Here is a 14,848-nt window from a genome sequence, read left to right as displayed (position 1 = left end):
TAAGCTTCATCTAATTAATACAAGATATCTTTTGCTCACTGCATAAGTCAAATTTCAGGGTGTGAACTACAAATTGCTTAAATCGTGTATATGAGAACTTTTCAAAAAAAAAAAATCAAATCAAATTAAAACTGGCATGGCCAACCGTGTCGCAATACTGTTCCCACCAATCTCTATATTTCTCTCTCCTCTAAGGAGCTAATGTATCAAGGAAAACAGCTAATAATTCTAAATCTCTCTCTCTCTCTATATATATATAATGATTTTAATGATCTGGTCCCCTATCTACGCTCAAGCATGTGGTTTGGTTGGGGTCCACTATAATACACAATGGTGGACCTCATGCATGACATTAGGTAGATGAAACTATGAAATGTTATTTATTTTCTCTTATCTGTGTTTTTTTTGGGTAAAGTTCATTTTCTAATCTTTACTTCCACAAAATTTTATATATTTAACACCTCGTAGTTTTAGTTTATTGTGATTCATTTCCTGCATTTTAATTTTAGATCAGAGAAGTTAGATATTTACTTTGTTTTTAGTTTCTTAAAGAGCAAAATACATGCATCAAATATAGAGTCTGAATAAGGAACCATAGATTCAAAAAGAGAGAAAAAATAAGAGGGTCAAATGCCTGACACTGTCACCGTTTGTTAGGCATTTAAGACTAAAGACCACTACTTTGGGGCCTCACTGTGGGCTTTGTCCCCTACAGGTAGAAATTGGGTAGGCCCACCCTACCACTGCTTTGGGCCCACTTAGGCAAGGACCCAGCCCTCCACTTGGATCCTTCTGCCAGGTGGCGCCATGTGAGAGGTCAATGTGAAGGCAGGGCTTGGAATTAAGCTTGCATAAGATGAGCACCACCTCCCTCTTAATGTTCACTTTCTCATTAACTGGGTATGTAAGTGGATAGAGCATAGGCTTCTCAGAAGCCCTAGATATTAGCCCAAATGAGTATGGTCCCCTTCACCATTGCATAATGGTGGTGGGGATGGACCATTCATCAAAGCACATTTTTACTACCACAACCACCAAATCTCTAATGAGGACTTCTAGATATATAGTCTAAGATAGATGAGGTCTCAAGGACTACTAGGGTTTTGCAAGTTGCTACCTTAATCTAGTAGGTTCTATGCATGCATGCATGCATGCATGTAATAACCATTTTGGATAGGAGATGGATGTGAATTGAGAGAAGGGCAGTGCTTGTTTACTTTTATGGTGTCAATGAGCTCGAGATGATCCATAAGGCCATTCGGCGCATCACTGATTGGATAAAACGGCGGCGGCACGAGTGGTGTAGTACATACATGTATATTGCGTATAGTGTTTGAACACTTGCTTGTATGATCTAGATGGAGGCTAGATGTGTACAAAAACCACCTTGTAGTATAGGTCTGGAGAAAAAAAGGAGTCCATCTGGAGTAATTCAAGCCTTATCTCTTGGAGAAGAGAATGAATATTTATGATTTAGAAACATGAAAGAAAAATGATATGTAGGTAAAACAATGTAGTTGTGTTCTCTTTTGACCTTTTTTTTTTACTTGTTGATAGAATAGAATAAAAAAATTGAACAAGGCAGCCCACAGTTCACATAAAGAGAGCTATATATTCTACTTGATTAGCTATCTTCTCTCCTTTTGTCTGGATATATCTCTATCATATTTTTCTTCTTCATCCTTCCTGTTTCCCACCAAACCCCTTGTTTCTTCCTCCAATAGATTAAAAGCCTACGGTCCTAGTCCTTCTGTTTAGACTTCTGATAACTATATGGACAGTCTCTTGTATCCTTCTCTAGTTTTAGTTTCACTTGTAGTCCAGTAGGGTAATTACTGTGATCACTTCCTGTTTCACTGTGCCAATTGGGCTAGTGGGCTCTAGCCCAGCTATTTTTTTAAGACTAGTCTAGTCTGTTATCTATTCATCAATTAGTAAAGTGATTGGTGCATTAATTTTATTTCCTTTTTGTAAAAGAATTAAATGTATGTGGTTGCAATAATCTTTAATTTCATCATGATATTTATCTTTTCATTTTGCAAGAACTTATAACAATAGATTACTGAGGATGGAGTATCTGCTAGGTGAGTCAACATAAATTGATCACTGAGTACTAGTATAGTCTGTTATCATTTCATGCAATACATAAATAAATAAATATCTCAAATTTTCTTCTCTGAAAAAAGTAAGAAATTAAAGGAGACTCAAAATAGGCTAAGACATATGCATTTCATTGACCTAGTAAGTTACGCAAGAATGAGATCTCTATCTCAGTGTTCATGGTAGTGCCAAGACATGGTCAAGTTGTTTAAGTACAAATGAATGAGCAAAAAGAGAAGTAGGACATAGTACTAATAAGATGAGAAATATTTCAGAGGCTCTGTAGTAACTTCAAGGTCTCCTGTACATGCTTCTCTGGCTGGAATTGATTGTTATAGACTAACTGAACCACTCCTTTTCTATCTATTACATATGTCTGCCTTCCAGGAAGCGTCCCGAAGAGATCAGAAGGCACTCCCCAATCTTTCCTGATCCTGTTTCCGTCATCACTGAGTAAGGTGAATGGTAGCCTATACTTTTTGGCAAATGCCTGTATTCAAGTTAAGAGATAGAAGCATTAGTCAAGAATTTTATACTTAAGATGATATGTTCTTATCTTAAGATGACAGAGACATACATATGCTAATAAAGAACTAAGGAATACACTCTGCAGAAACCACACTTCAATACTTAATATTGCTGCATATCTCATTCAATAATATAAGAAAATTTGGTCTTGCATCTTCAGTAAAAAGGAATTCTAGATAGTGTCATCTTTGATATTTGATGGTCTTAGATCTATTCCTGTTTTTTCTGAAAGGCAGAACAACATAATTTTGTTCTTCAAAAGATTGATGGAGACAAAACTTTGTTTCTTATTAAGTTGATGCAAATTAAACCCTGTGTGACTGATAATATCAGATTGGTAATAAGTAGCAGTCCATACTGTTCAACTATAAGAAAGAATGTCAAGTATTTCAAATAGTGAGCAAATAGATCTAGCATCAAGTATTTCAGATACTAAATTGCATTTGATACCTTTGCTAACATTATCCACTTTCTGCAACCAAATGTGATGTGAATTTTATCTGTGTATCCTGCTTTTTATGGGGAAGGTTCTATGCTGCATCTAAGAGCCTATTCATGTGCAGCCTACTCGGCTTTTCAGAAGTGAGCAAGAATTTTAAGTCAGCATCAAAATTATCAAGAGATCTGCTACATATGCAAGATAGTACACAAAAGTGAAGCAACTATCTCTTGACTGGTACAGAGAGAATAAAGTTAACTAGGACATGTTCATTTTATTGGGACACAAGTAGAAGATTTATTTATTTATTTTGTAAAGATGCAGTGAAGAATTTTGAAATTTTTTTCAACCAGATTGTAATAAAATTATTAATGAAATAGATACTCGAACAAGCATCATAGTCTACCTTGTGAGAGGCAGGATCATCGCCACTGATTCCGACAACCTCAGCTCCAGCTTTCTTAAACTTCTCATAGGAGTCTCTGAAGGCACAGGCCTGATGAAAATGCATGTTAAACTCTTAATAGTGACTTTGAAGTATAGCAAAAGTATGGTAAGGATGAAATTGGCCTAGTGTTCCATCTACAAATATAACAATGTGGCAAAAAGTTTTTCATAAAATTGAATCTAAATATTTCAATAGTCCAGTATTTGCAGTCATTTTTGAAAAGTTCTGGCCGAGAAATTGTTCATTGGTGTATAAATATTGACAGATGCACACAGAAATACAATATGGTCTCTGGGATAACATATTATTTGTATAAATAACAAATACAGGAGTATGTAGTTCCTCTGGCTCGGGGCTTCTCTTTCTTGCTTATGAACTTAATTATTTGGCACAAGTAGATACAACAAACTCAGTTCAAATAATGCACTACAACCAGAAGATATGAAAAAAAAAAAAAAAATTTCCAAACTTCTAAGTTTAGCAGGTCCACATTTATAAAACCTTACATGGGAAATTCATGCAAATTGACCTCTTATAAGAGTGTCAACAAAATCGCCCCAGTTTATCCAATTCACCACCAAGAAGTCATACCTCTTTGGTGCATCCAGGGGTTTCATCTGCTGGATAGAAGTAAACCACCAATGGCTTGCCTTTAAACTTGGAGAGAGCCACACTCTTCCCATCCTGATCCTTCAAATTGAAGGAAGGAGGCACATCTCCTTTGTTCACCTACAGCAAGCAGTCAAAACTCATACCATTTTCTCTCTAAATTCACATCTTACAGGGTGCAGAAAGTAGAAGTTTTTGTTTTTCCTCTACCTTAGCACAAATGGGTGCCCTTTGAGGGAAAGACGAGGATGGTAGTGATGAAGTGGTCACAGAGGAGAGCCTGAGGCCATATAACTGGGAATGTGATGATCTGGGGAGAGCTGTGTGAGTTGGGGAGGATGGATTCCTGCTAAGTTTTGTCACCTGGAGGATAGGAAGTGGGTGTTTTGTGAAAGAAGTGCATGCCATTGTGGGGATATGGTAGAGAGGTTTTGGATGACCCTTTTCCTTCCAAGGAGAGGATGAGTAGTGGAGAGTTTATTGTTGATTGATTCATATGAGTAGATGGGGAAGGATAGGCTAAGGGTGCCTTTGTCGTGGCCAATTGGTGGCCTGTGCTTAGGATTTCACTTTACCATTTGGGTCAAGCATTAATTTAGTACTTTCTTAAACCTTCTTTAGGCACCTAACCTTCTGTTTTGATTTTGATTTTGACGGTAGTTAAGATAGACAAAAATGAGAGGATTACTGAAGAATCTCACAGATTGTTTGGAAAATGAAGAAATGAATACCTTTTACAAGAATAATTTGAAGTATGTACGTAGATTCATCTTTCTTTGAGCAATCAAATAAATAAACTCTCCTTGCATACAAAAGCCCTATAGCATGTTCTTTTTTCTTTTCTTGTCTGTGGACAGTAAAATGGTAAAGGCAAAAGACAAAAATCTAAGTAGATTGATTCCCAAATGCTCTCCTCATGTTGCCATAGTACCTTCCTGACTTCATACGATATATATTCTGAAGAATAGTATGATTCGAAAAATTGTGCAGTCTGATAATTTAGTATGCTGAATGATACTGCACAAGAGTAATTCGAAGATATGATTAACAACAATTTGTTCGGTTTTCAAGTGCTGATGCAGCTGACTCCACCTGCCCCAGTAAGCAATTATAGACCTTTTCCTTCAACCGATCGATAATTTCAACTAATCCATCTGTTGTGGTGCCTACTTCGCTGCGTAGTTGATCTAACCAATCATGTGCATCCTTCAGCTGTGCTAGTGTAACTGTAATCATCCCATCTGAGTCCTTGGAATTTGATTGCCCTGCAACGCGGTTCTTTGTAATCTTTTTAACTTGAGCCTCAGATTTGAATCCTGTTACAAGGGCACCTTCTAAGAAATTCAAGAACCACGACTGTGATTCTTTCTTGAGAGTAGCCCACAATTCTTGAATATCCTTGAAGCCATCCTCTCTTGCCCACTCAATCTTCTCATTTACAGTAGATTCCTCCGAGTTCTTTTGAGCATTTGAAACGGTTCTACTGCGAGCTGCTGAAGTATTCTTACTCAACTTTTCCTTGTCTGACAATGGTTGTTTTGGGATCTCGCCAGAGTCATCTTTCACAGTGACAATGTTCTCCTGATCTATGAGCCGGTGTAGTTGAAAGAACTTGGTGAGAGATTCATGAGGATTTCCCCCAGTTGCAGATTGGCATAGATCAGCAAATATGCTGGAAAAGGTGAAACATCAGAAGGTGGCTAAAAAAACCAAGCAATCTTTCAGGGAATTGTCTCTTTTATTTGAATCAATAAATTTAGACTCTTAAATTGATTAGTAGGGAGCTATTCTTATCCCCAAATGTCGATACATTCTATATTGGCTGAATTTATATTTTTCGTATCAATAATACACCCAGGTGCTCATTACAAATTAGTAACTATAGAAGTAAAAAGTTTGAAGTTTATAGAAAATTATAGTTAAAGGGCATGGCATATTGTAAGCTTTATTGCAGTATTAAGATCACTAATTAGTAAAACAAAAGGAAAGGTGCATCCTTGTTGAAATACACAATCTAAAGGAAAGTATGATGTTTCACATGTTGCAAAATGTCAAGTGTTAATAATGTAAGAATTTCGAACAACATACTCACTTTACGCCTTTAATTAGAGAAGCAGCTGCAGTTGCCTCTTTGTGAGCCTCAGCTGCCACAGTAAGAGCTATGTTCTTCCTTCTTACAACCGCCTATTTTTATACCAAGAAAATAATGAGTAACTAAACAATGGATGTAGAGGGAAATACTTTTCCGCTAAGGTAATGCCTTACAATCAAATGCAAAATCAAAATTGAGCTCCATTATGAGCAAAAAGTTAGAAGGAGCAAGTGTTTGTATGAGAGAGATGACTGTAATTTGAGCTTTCCAGGTCCAATATACAATCAAAATGCAAATCAAATCAAATAAGTAACTGATATGCCAAGACTAACAGTGTCATAAATAAATCATACGGGAAGGATATATGATTGATAACGTACAATTCCAGGTTTCACTAGGCTAGCAGGAAGAGATTCCCAAGAGATGGTATCGATAACTCGTCTTCTACTACTGCATTGGGAGGAAACTGTGTTGGAGATAGCTTTCTTTTTTGCAGTCAAAACAGGCTTCTTAGATGAGTTCTTTCTGGTCAATACAGCTGCTTTTCTGCTATCCTTAGGAACTTCCTGCTTGACAGAAAGTGATCTATTCTGAATAGGGGATGTAGTATTAGACCGTTCCTGTAATATAAACAGAAATGTGATCGCAAATCATCTTGGCGAACAATCACATGAAACAAATAAAATTACTTCACTTCCTTTTATCGTTCAGCCCATTCGATGCTTAATGTCATGACCAGGAAAATACATATAGCTATACACGTCAGGTGAAACAGACTTCTGTGCAGATAATGCAATAGACAGTTCATATAAGTATTAGTGGCACTTACTTTTTTGCTTTTGGAAGGAGCAACCCACTTCTTCGGTTCAGGAACTTTCCCTGTTCCATTAACTCTATCTCCATCAGCATTAGACTCCATGGTAACACCTTTCTCTCCATTGCTTGATATACCTTGCATGTATCGAGAAGCAACCACAGCCTTCTCCTCTTTAATAACTACCTTCTGCTGCTGTTGGTTTTCTTTCCCATCCTCAGACGAATCGCTTGACTTAGAAGATCTCCTTTCAGGATCAACTATTTCTGAAATATCATAAGATACTGACATCTGCATTAGATCCTTTGGGTTTCCAATACATGGATTCCTTCCAGGCACAGGCCGCACGCCGACAAGAACAGGAACTGGAATCCTGGCCTCAACCTTGTCGACATAGATGAACTGTCCCAGTTGTAGTTTATTTGATAAGATCAGATCATTATCATCTTTGGATAAGGAAACATATGTCGAATGCGAAGAATCTGACACCTTTATGAAGAAGCCATTTCCCGGCCAAAGCTCAGACCCAGTCAAAGCGGGCACAATGCTGATAACCTGTAGAAGAACAGATCTGTATTCTCCACACACCTTCACATCTGTGTTTATGTTCCTCAGAAGCTTAATTAAAATTCCTGGAGTAAGGGATGCCATTTTTCCTCCTCCTGATTATATCTAGAAGTACAAAATGGCAATTGTGACATCCAAAATAAGGTTATACAAATGATTTTATATTGCATAAAGTTAACATGGTACAGGAGAATCAGATAATCACCAAGAAATCTGAAAACTAATAGGAGTCGTTTACTTGAACATCATATTCTGGTTAATTAGGGATAGCCACACCACAAACACAGTTGAGAAGCTCAATGAGCAGATTTGACACCTTATATATTCAAATACAAAAGAACCATTAAATCGAAACTATGGTGACCAGGATGATGCAAAGGAAATGGAACAATTAAGCTGAATCAAAGAACAGAGTGCCAAAACCTAGATCAAAAAGGAACCCAAGTGCCAAAAATTGTTTCTTTGACACATATATAGGAAGAAATCCTCATGGTTTGCATTAATTATTCACGAAGGTTGAGCACTATAACATCCACACGAGAAGAAGATTCGTGGCAATACTTGCTGTTTACGTACATTCTATCAGAAAAAAAGAAGAAGACGAAGAGCCATAAAGCTAAGCAACGTACCTCTTCGAATAACTCAAAGAGAAGAAACTTTACGATGCTTTGGAGAATTCCTGGAAGAGTCCATTAAACTCCTCGACTCGAAACGTGGAGAGCTAGCATACCGTGCCCGTTAAGCGAGAATTCCCAAATTACCCTCGTACACGGATCGACGCAGAGCAGCGAGATGGAGGGCACGGTGGTCAATATGGTGAGTTGGGCGGTCTCTTTCGGCTTGAGTTCGACTCGCTAGATGCATACAACGGAAGCCGGTGTGGCGTCGTGCTCGCATTCGATTCGATCTGGTCCGTCTAATTGGGTCCAAAAATGGATCAATCAGGGATTTGGACGGTCTCAGAGGTTTAGTTGGACTTACCAATATATTAACTGAATCAATGATACCAAATATTGTTATAATTTATGGCACTCTTTAACTTAGTCGTGGTGGCCATTTACTTATGGGATGTTGATAGCCTAAACGTCATTAACCCGCCGTTGTTGTGAAGTCTAATATAAAGAAAAAGTCTTCCTTGTTTTTAAAATACAAAAGAAAAAAAAAAGAGCAATTAAAAAGAACCAAAATATAGTTTATGCTGTTCGATATCTAATATAGTGTTCCTTAAAAGGAAAAGATATATTATATCCATTATAGAATGAGAAGATTAATATCCGCTATCATAAAAAATAAGCATACTCAATCGTGGCGTAGACTTCCTTAAGATGACACGTAAACAGAACGTAATGGCTACCAACTTGCAACTTGTAATATCGAAATTTATACGGTTTTGCTGAAAATTTGTTAGTTGAAGAGCAAACCACATCAATAAAATGAGATGATCTTTGATAAAGAAGAGGAATAGAAATTTGAATGGTCAACAAACTAGAATTTAGGACTTGACCACCTGTGCCTCAAGATTGAGAAAAAAAAACGTTACAACAGCAGAAATATAGCAGATGCACCAAAATAAAGATTTTAATGGTCAACCAATGTTTATGATTGACATGCTCAAATTTTTGAATCCATTGAAGAAGATACATTAGCCTCAATAAGAGCTCAAGCCAAAAATTATACCATCTGTTCTGTTTCTTCAGAGATGATGATGGCCGCTGCTTGATAATTGTTGATCAATAAATTTACCATTTGGTGTTTGACACCCACCTTGTTATGAAGGAAGAATAGCCATTACATCTGATACTCTTAAGGCAATGTAATCGGACCCATCGGTGCCCTTGAATTCACTACCTGCGTACTTCGAGTACATAACGGTGCTCCCAGGGCTTACCTCCAATGCTTTCCGGTTGCCCTCTTCATCCAGTGGACCAGGCCCAACTGCAATCACCTGTTACATGCCACAAGCACCATGGTAAGTGAATGGCATGCTAAGGAGAATATAGTAAGACAGGAAAACGAAAGAACATTGGCGGAAGAAATGTAAGTCATAGATTAATTATTTCAGCTAAATGTAAGTCATAGAAAAATTTATTAAGCAATTTCTTTTCAAGCAATGAGAGTGAATGAGAAACATGCGACATAACAAATTTCTAAAATTACCTGATAACCTTTCATTTCCATCCTACAAGTCTACTTTCTAGCTATGCAAGAAATCTTAAGGCGGAAGACCAAACTTACAGTTCCAACAGAAGGCTTTTCCTTGGCTGCTTCAGTCAATAGAAGACCACCAGCAGTCTTCACTTCAGCTTCTGCAACCTGAGGTTGACATAAGAAGATGAATACTGCCCAAAACTTCCTTCTAAACAAATAATAGAGAACCACAAATTGCTCTAACAACAAAATGTTATTTTCATAGATCAAGAGTTAAGTAGGATCTTCACTCAGAGGTAAATTGCTTAAGTCAAAAAAATTATCAGGTTATTAGATGATATTAGCAAATGAGTATCACCTGGGATGAAAATAAAAGTGTAATATGTAAAGATCAATAAGTCCTGACGACTGACCTTAATAAGAATCCGGTCCCCAAGAGGCTTAAGATCCTTGATATCATCAGAATCAAGTATACCCACAATATCATCTTCCTTCAACAGGAGATGGTTAGTTCCATTGAACTCAAGTTCTGTTCCAGCATATTTCGAGAAGACAACCTGGCTACCAGACTACATTCGAATAAAATATACAGATCAGATAACACTGTCAAGTAACAAAATGGAATCAGGACTATACTGCTACAAGAGCTAATTTGTGTTAGGAGGTGCCAGATCCATGCAACTGTGTTGCGACTCCTATTACAAATAGTCTGAAACTTTAGGCTAATCACGCCAACTAAGTTTAAGACGTAAGAGAAGATGCAACCAGAATTCAACATAGCACCTCTGATGAAGCTACTATAATTTCAATAATTTAGAACTGGGGGGGAAATACACCATTCAGGTCAAACATACGAGTACATCTATCAGCAAATTTGAGCGTAATACCTGCACGCTGATTTCTATTTTGTTCTTGCCAATGGTTCTACCCTCTCCAACAGCAACAACCTCACCCCCTTGAGGTTTTGACTGGGCAGATGTGGGAAGCAAGATTCCTCCGCTGGTCTTATCTTCTGAAGACTTGATTTTAACTAGCACTCTGTCACTCAATGGCTTGATGGATGTATACTGTAAAATTCAATAATTTACATCTCAAAACTCCAAGAGATGAACTGCGCTATATATTTCTTATGCCATATACTCATGTTGATAAATTGTTAAGAGAAAAGGAAAGAAAAAAAAAATCAAAATTGCACATAGAAAGCGAGCGAAGCTGTCAAATTAACCTCAAAAACTGAGACAGTAAACAAGTTGGGCCAAACCCAAATGAGCGCAAATCTAACAATACCTTCGGGGCCACCACAGTAGCAGCCTTCACAACGAGTGGTTGAAAGCTCCTTCTATTATAGCCAATTCCACAGGCCCCGACCGAAGAAGACGACCTAAATGTGATTGGCGAGAGATGAAGCCCCTCGAACGAAGGAAAAGTCCTCCTCCCAGCCGCCATTGCAGACGCGGAGAACTGTATGGTCGCCATTTGAATGCTAATTGATGGATTCCTAAGAACAATAATTGGCCAATAACCGAGAAAAAAAAATCAAATTTTTAAGCAGAAAACTCGGCAAGAAAAGGACCAGGAGAGGACCGGAAAGAAGATCGAATTTGAGAGAATTTAGGAAATTTTAAGGTAGACGTACGAATTGGAAGAAGCCGGAAGAAAGAACAATGGAACCCTACCGAGCTCTAGAGAGAAGAGTAGAGTTTTATCCGTTAGCTTAAAGAGAATGTCCTTAGGAACCACTTACCTAACTAGCTTCCGCCCAAAAGTACGAGATAATTCCTTTCTTCTTCGAGAGTCTTTCATCTTTATTGGTTAATTTTTTAAGTATCAATGTTCCACAGGAGTATCGTATTGCAAGGGCCGGAGGAGAAGGTTCTGGACACGGGCCTTAAGGGCTTATGGGCTTTTGGGGCCTTAATGATTGAGTCTATCTTTGATCAAGTAATTTATGTACCATACGAAGCCAATTAATCCACAAGATTAAAGAGATATTATAACTTGTTATGTTTCATTAGCAGATTTCAACAACATAGTTATAAGGACTCAATTGGAAAATAGCAATTTCTAGACTAACTTGACAATTTTACAATTAACACCTCCAAACAACTTGTACGTAACAACATCAAAGTGACCATATATTATTGCCCATGATCTCTTTATACCATGGGCTCATGCATGCATGTATTCATGCACTCTAAGATGTAACAACGAGCCCTTCTATCTTACTCTACCCAAGGGTTTCGGCTCGGCTGCCGGACACTTCTAACGGCGCGCCACACCGCGCTGTTGCACTTGAACCCGGAGCCGAACGCGAGCTGCCAGACACGGTCACCGCGCCGGACTCGGCCCTTGGCCTCGGCGTAGGCTAGCTCGTACCAAATGCTGCTGCTGGACGTGTTACCGAAGCGGCGAAGGGCGGCACGAGAGGCCTCCAAATGGTCGTCGGTGAGGCCGAGGCTGCGTTGGAGCTCGTCGAGCACGCCTTTGCTCGCGGCGTGGACGCAGAAGTGCTCGAAGGCGAGGTTGTAGTTGGGGATGTAGGGCTTGTCGGCGGTGGTGGTCTTGGAGCGGCGGAGGAGGAGAGAGGCGAAGAAGAGGAGCTGCTCGGAGAAGGGGAGGACGAGGGGGCCGAGGGTGGTGATGTTGGCCTTGATGGCTTTGCTGCCAACTTCGAAGAGGTCACGGTTGATGGAGATGCCTTTGATCCTTTCCTCATCCTCTTCTTGGTATATACACCTGATCGATCATAAATATTTCATATGGTTAAATTACGATAAGAGCAAACTTTCGGGTGTAAATTACAAAAATTCAGATACACACCTGAAGCTCCGGTCGTCAGCTCCCTTGTGAGTCCTCACAATATGCTCCAGCTTGTACTTCGCATGCCGGAAGTCGCGCCTCCGGTTCGACAGCAGCACGGCGGAGGAGCCCATCCGGAAGAAGCAATTGGGTATCAGCATCGACTTGTTACGTCCTGTATACCACGTAAAGCTCACCGCCTCCGTGCTCACCACCACTGCGTAGCTATTAGGGTTAGCCTGCAACATATCTCGCGCTAAGTCAATCGCAATAACACCGGCACTGCACCCCATCCCTCCAAGGTTGTAGCTCAGAATGTTTCCTCTCATCTTGTAGTGGTTCACGATCATGGCGGAGATGGAAGGAGTAGGGTTGAAGAGGCTGCAGTTGACGACGAGGATGCCGACGTCTTTTGGTCGGATGCCGGTTTTCTCGAAGAGCTCGTCCAGCGCCGCGAACATGGTCGTCGACGTCTCCGCGCGGCCTTCCTTCATGGTGGCGGAGGGGGAGGGGGAGAAGATGGACTTCGGCAGGTAGGTCTCGTCGCCGATGCCGGAGGATTTGAGGATCCGGGATTGGAAGGAGAGGCTTTCCTCGTCGAATTTGCCGGAGTTTCGAGCTTTCTCTATGAACTCCTCCTCCGATACCTACAAAAAAGAAAAAAGCGGCGGGTGATATTTTTTTATATATTGTTATTTTTAATAGTTTAAGGCTCTGGAACTTTGGGAAGATACGTAATAATTATATCTCATTAATGTTGCCTTATCCGATCACCAACAACGAAGAGATTATGAAAGGCTTAGATGTTCTTCATAAACTAATTAACCTAGATTAATTATAGATATTATAGTACTTACATAGTACTACGTACCTTGAAATCATCGGATGGGCGATAACAAGCGAAGTCGATGAGATAAATAGGCCTAGGCGTGGACATGAAGTAAACCGAGATAGTGAACACAAGCACACCAAAGAAGGCGACCACAGTGGCTACGTCATGGCTCTTCTCCTCCCACACCTGCCTCCATAGATCCTCCCTGCTCAAGCTTCCGATCTCGGCGCCGACAACGACCGCCAGCACCGGTATCGTCACGAGATATAATGCATGGTTGATGAGGTAGTGGTATCCTAGCTTAACGTACTTCATGTTCACTGATGACTGTAAAACGACTGGCAGCCTCTGCCGTACCCGCACCGAGAAGGTCGGCGACCCGGCGTCGGGGCCCGACGGCTCGACCCCGCGGTTCACGATCTCGGTCGATAGGTGAGTGTCCTCTCCGGCCATAGGAAATTTCTTTTCTTCCATGTCTAAGAAGCCAGAAGAGGAGATTTATAGATCAGGAAGAGAGAAACAGAGAGAGTGGGGTAGGTGAGGGAGAATTTAATGTTTGCACCGAACAAGGAGTTGTTGTAGCTGGAATGATGCCTACTCTTTGTGCCATAGATTAAACTTAATCTACATTTAATAGGAAGCGAACTCTTGACATATATCTCAAAGTCAAGCCCATTTGTGTCCCTATTAATTGATTCACTCACACACCTACGTAAATATTTTAGCCATATATATTATTATTCACACCCTAAGTCCATATATGGCATTTAGATCCACAATCTCTAATAATTAGATTGGACAACCAAACAAAGAGTTGGTAGTTTACACTGTTTACAAGATTCAACCAGATTTTAGAGTTTCCAGTCTAACAAAGTTGGCTAGGTGACTGGTGAGCTTCCTAACCACTTTTTACATTGATGATAAATGAAATTAATTAAGGAGACACTTGGGGGAGAAGCAATCTTGGTCTGCAATATTGGGGTTTGTTGGCAGCTGAGGGAAATCTGTGGACATAAATATGAACAATGACAAGGTGCAATCAAAGCTTCTAGCTCCCAACTAATTAGAGTGCGATACCAGTGGTGGCTCTTTATTGAAAATTATAAACGTCCTTGGAGTGATTTAATTTTCTGAAAACGTTGTATTATTCTCTCGTTTGTTGATGATTTTAAAAATATTTTTTTCTCACTATAAGTGACTAAATTACCATCCAATATTAATGGTACTGAAACAAAAGTTTGACAATAGTATGGGTAAAAATCAAAACCAAAATTTACATATATTTTATTAACTTAAATACAACATTACACATAATCTAATAAGCAGTTTAAAGGTGCTATAATAATTAAATAATAGTTTTAGAAGATAGGTTACGAAATAATCAAATAATTATATAACTAGGTCCAAGATGGAGATATGCACATTAGTGGGCTTGGCCTGGGTCGGGCCGGACCGGGCCGGTTTGAGCGCCG

The 14,848-nt window shown here is 39.4% G+C and overlaps 4 protein-coding genes and 1 long non-coding RNA gene across 8 annotated transcripts; 1 reads left to right on the top strand and 4 right to left on the bottom strand.

The window, feature by feature from the left end:
- Positions 1–2,210: 2,210 nt before the first annotated feature.
- On the bottom strand, positions 2,211–4,621 carry LOC140787773 (peroxiredoxin Q, chloroplastic). The gene is made up of 4 exons (XM_073136871.1): positions 4,335–4,621; positions 4,107–4,244; positions 3,474–3,563; positions 2,211–2,590 (listed from the first exon to the last, which is right to left on the bottom strand). The coding sequence occupies exons 1-4, from the start codon at positions 4,530–4,532 to the stop codon at positions 2,372–2,374; spliced, it is 645 nt and encodes a 214-aa protein (XP_072992972.1). The 5' UTR covers positions 4,533–4,621; the 3' UTR covers positions 2,211–2,371.
- LOC140787774 (uncharacterized) lies at positions 2,422–3,472 on the top strand. Its single transcript, XR_012108888.1, has 2 exons — positions 2,422–2,558; positions 3,192–3,472. It is a non-coding gene; the product is annotated as an uncharacterized lncRNA (long non-coding RNA).
- Positions 4,622–4,856: 235 nt separating the features above from the next.
- Positions 4,857–8,291, bottom strand: LOC140787769 (uncharacterized). Of its 4 annotated transcripts, none has more exons than XM_073136865.1 (5): positions 8,227–8,291; positions 7,046–7,702; positions 6,597–6,836; positions 6,217–6,308; positions 4,857–5,796 (listed from the first exon to the last, which is right to left on the bottom strand). In XM_073136865.1, the coding sequence occupies exons 2-5, from the start codon at positions 7,679–7,681 to the stop codon at positions 5,169–5,171; spliced, it is 1,596 nt and encodes a 531-aa protein (XP_072992966.1). In that variant the 5' UTR covers positions 7,682–7,702; positions 8,227–8,291; the 3' UTR covers positions 4,857–5,168. The 4 variants fall into 4 exon arrangements, with proteins under 4 accessions (XP_072992966.1, XP_072992967.1, XP_072992968.1 ...); XM_073136866.1 differs by lacking the exon at positions 8,227–8,291 and adding an exon at positions 7,803–7,913; XM_073136867.1 differs by lacking the exon at positions 8,227–8,291 and having other exon boundaries at positions 7,046–7,432; positions 7,520–7,824.
- A 731-nt stretch (positions 8,292–9,022) lies between these two features.
- On the bottom strand, positions 9,023–11,470 carry LOC140787772 (20 kDa chaperonin, chloroplastic-like). Its single transcript, XM_073136870.1, has 6 exons — positions 11,382–11,470; positions 11,033–11,243; positions 10,633–10,812; positions 10,159–10,314; positions 9,833–9,910; positions 9,023–9,542 (listed from the first exon to the last, which is right to left on the bottom strand). The coding sequence occupies exons 2-6, from the start codon at positions 11,219–11,221 to the stop codon at positions 9,366–9,368; spliced, it is 780 nt and encodes a 259-aa protein (XP_072992971.1). The 5' UTR covers positions 11,222–11,243; positions 11,382–11,470; the 3' UTR covers positions 9,023–9,365.
- A 264-nt stretch (positions 11,471–11,734) lies between these two features.
- Positions 11,735–13,923, bottom strand: LOC140787770 (3-ketoacyl-CoA synthase 10-like). Its single transcript, XM_073136868.1, has 3 exons — positions 13,416–13,923; positions 12,566–13,191; positions 11,735–12,481 (listed from the first exon to the last, which is right to left on the bottom strand). The coding sequence occupies exons 1-3, from the start codon at positions 13,848–13,850 to the stop codon at positions 11,968–11,970; spliced, it is 1,575 nt and encodes a 524-aa protein (XP_072992969.1). The 5' UTR covers positions 13,851–13,923; the 3' UTR covers positions 11,735–11,967.
- Between the last annotated feature and the right edge of the window lie 925 nt (positions 13,924–14,848).

This window comes from Typha latifolia, chromosome 4, assembly GCF_019914945.1.
Source record: "Typha latifolia isolate L0001 chromosome 4, TyphaL0001v2, whole genome shotgun sequence".
Classification (NCBI taxonomy): Eukaryota; Viridiplantae; Streptophyta; class Magnoliopsida; order Poales; family Typhaceae; genus Typha; species Typha latifolia.
This window is presented reverse-complemented; position numbering and strand designations above follow the sequence as displayed.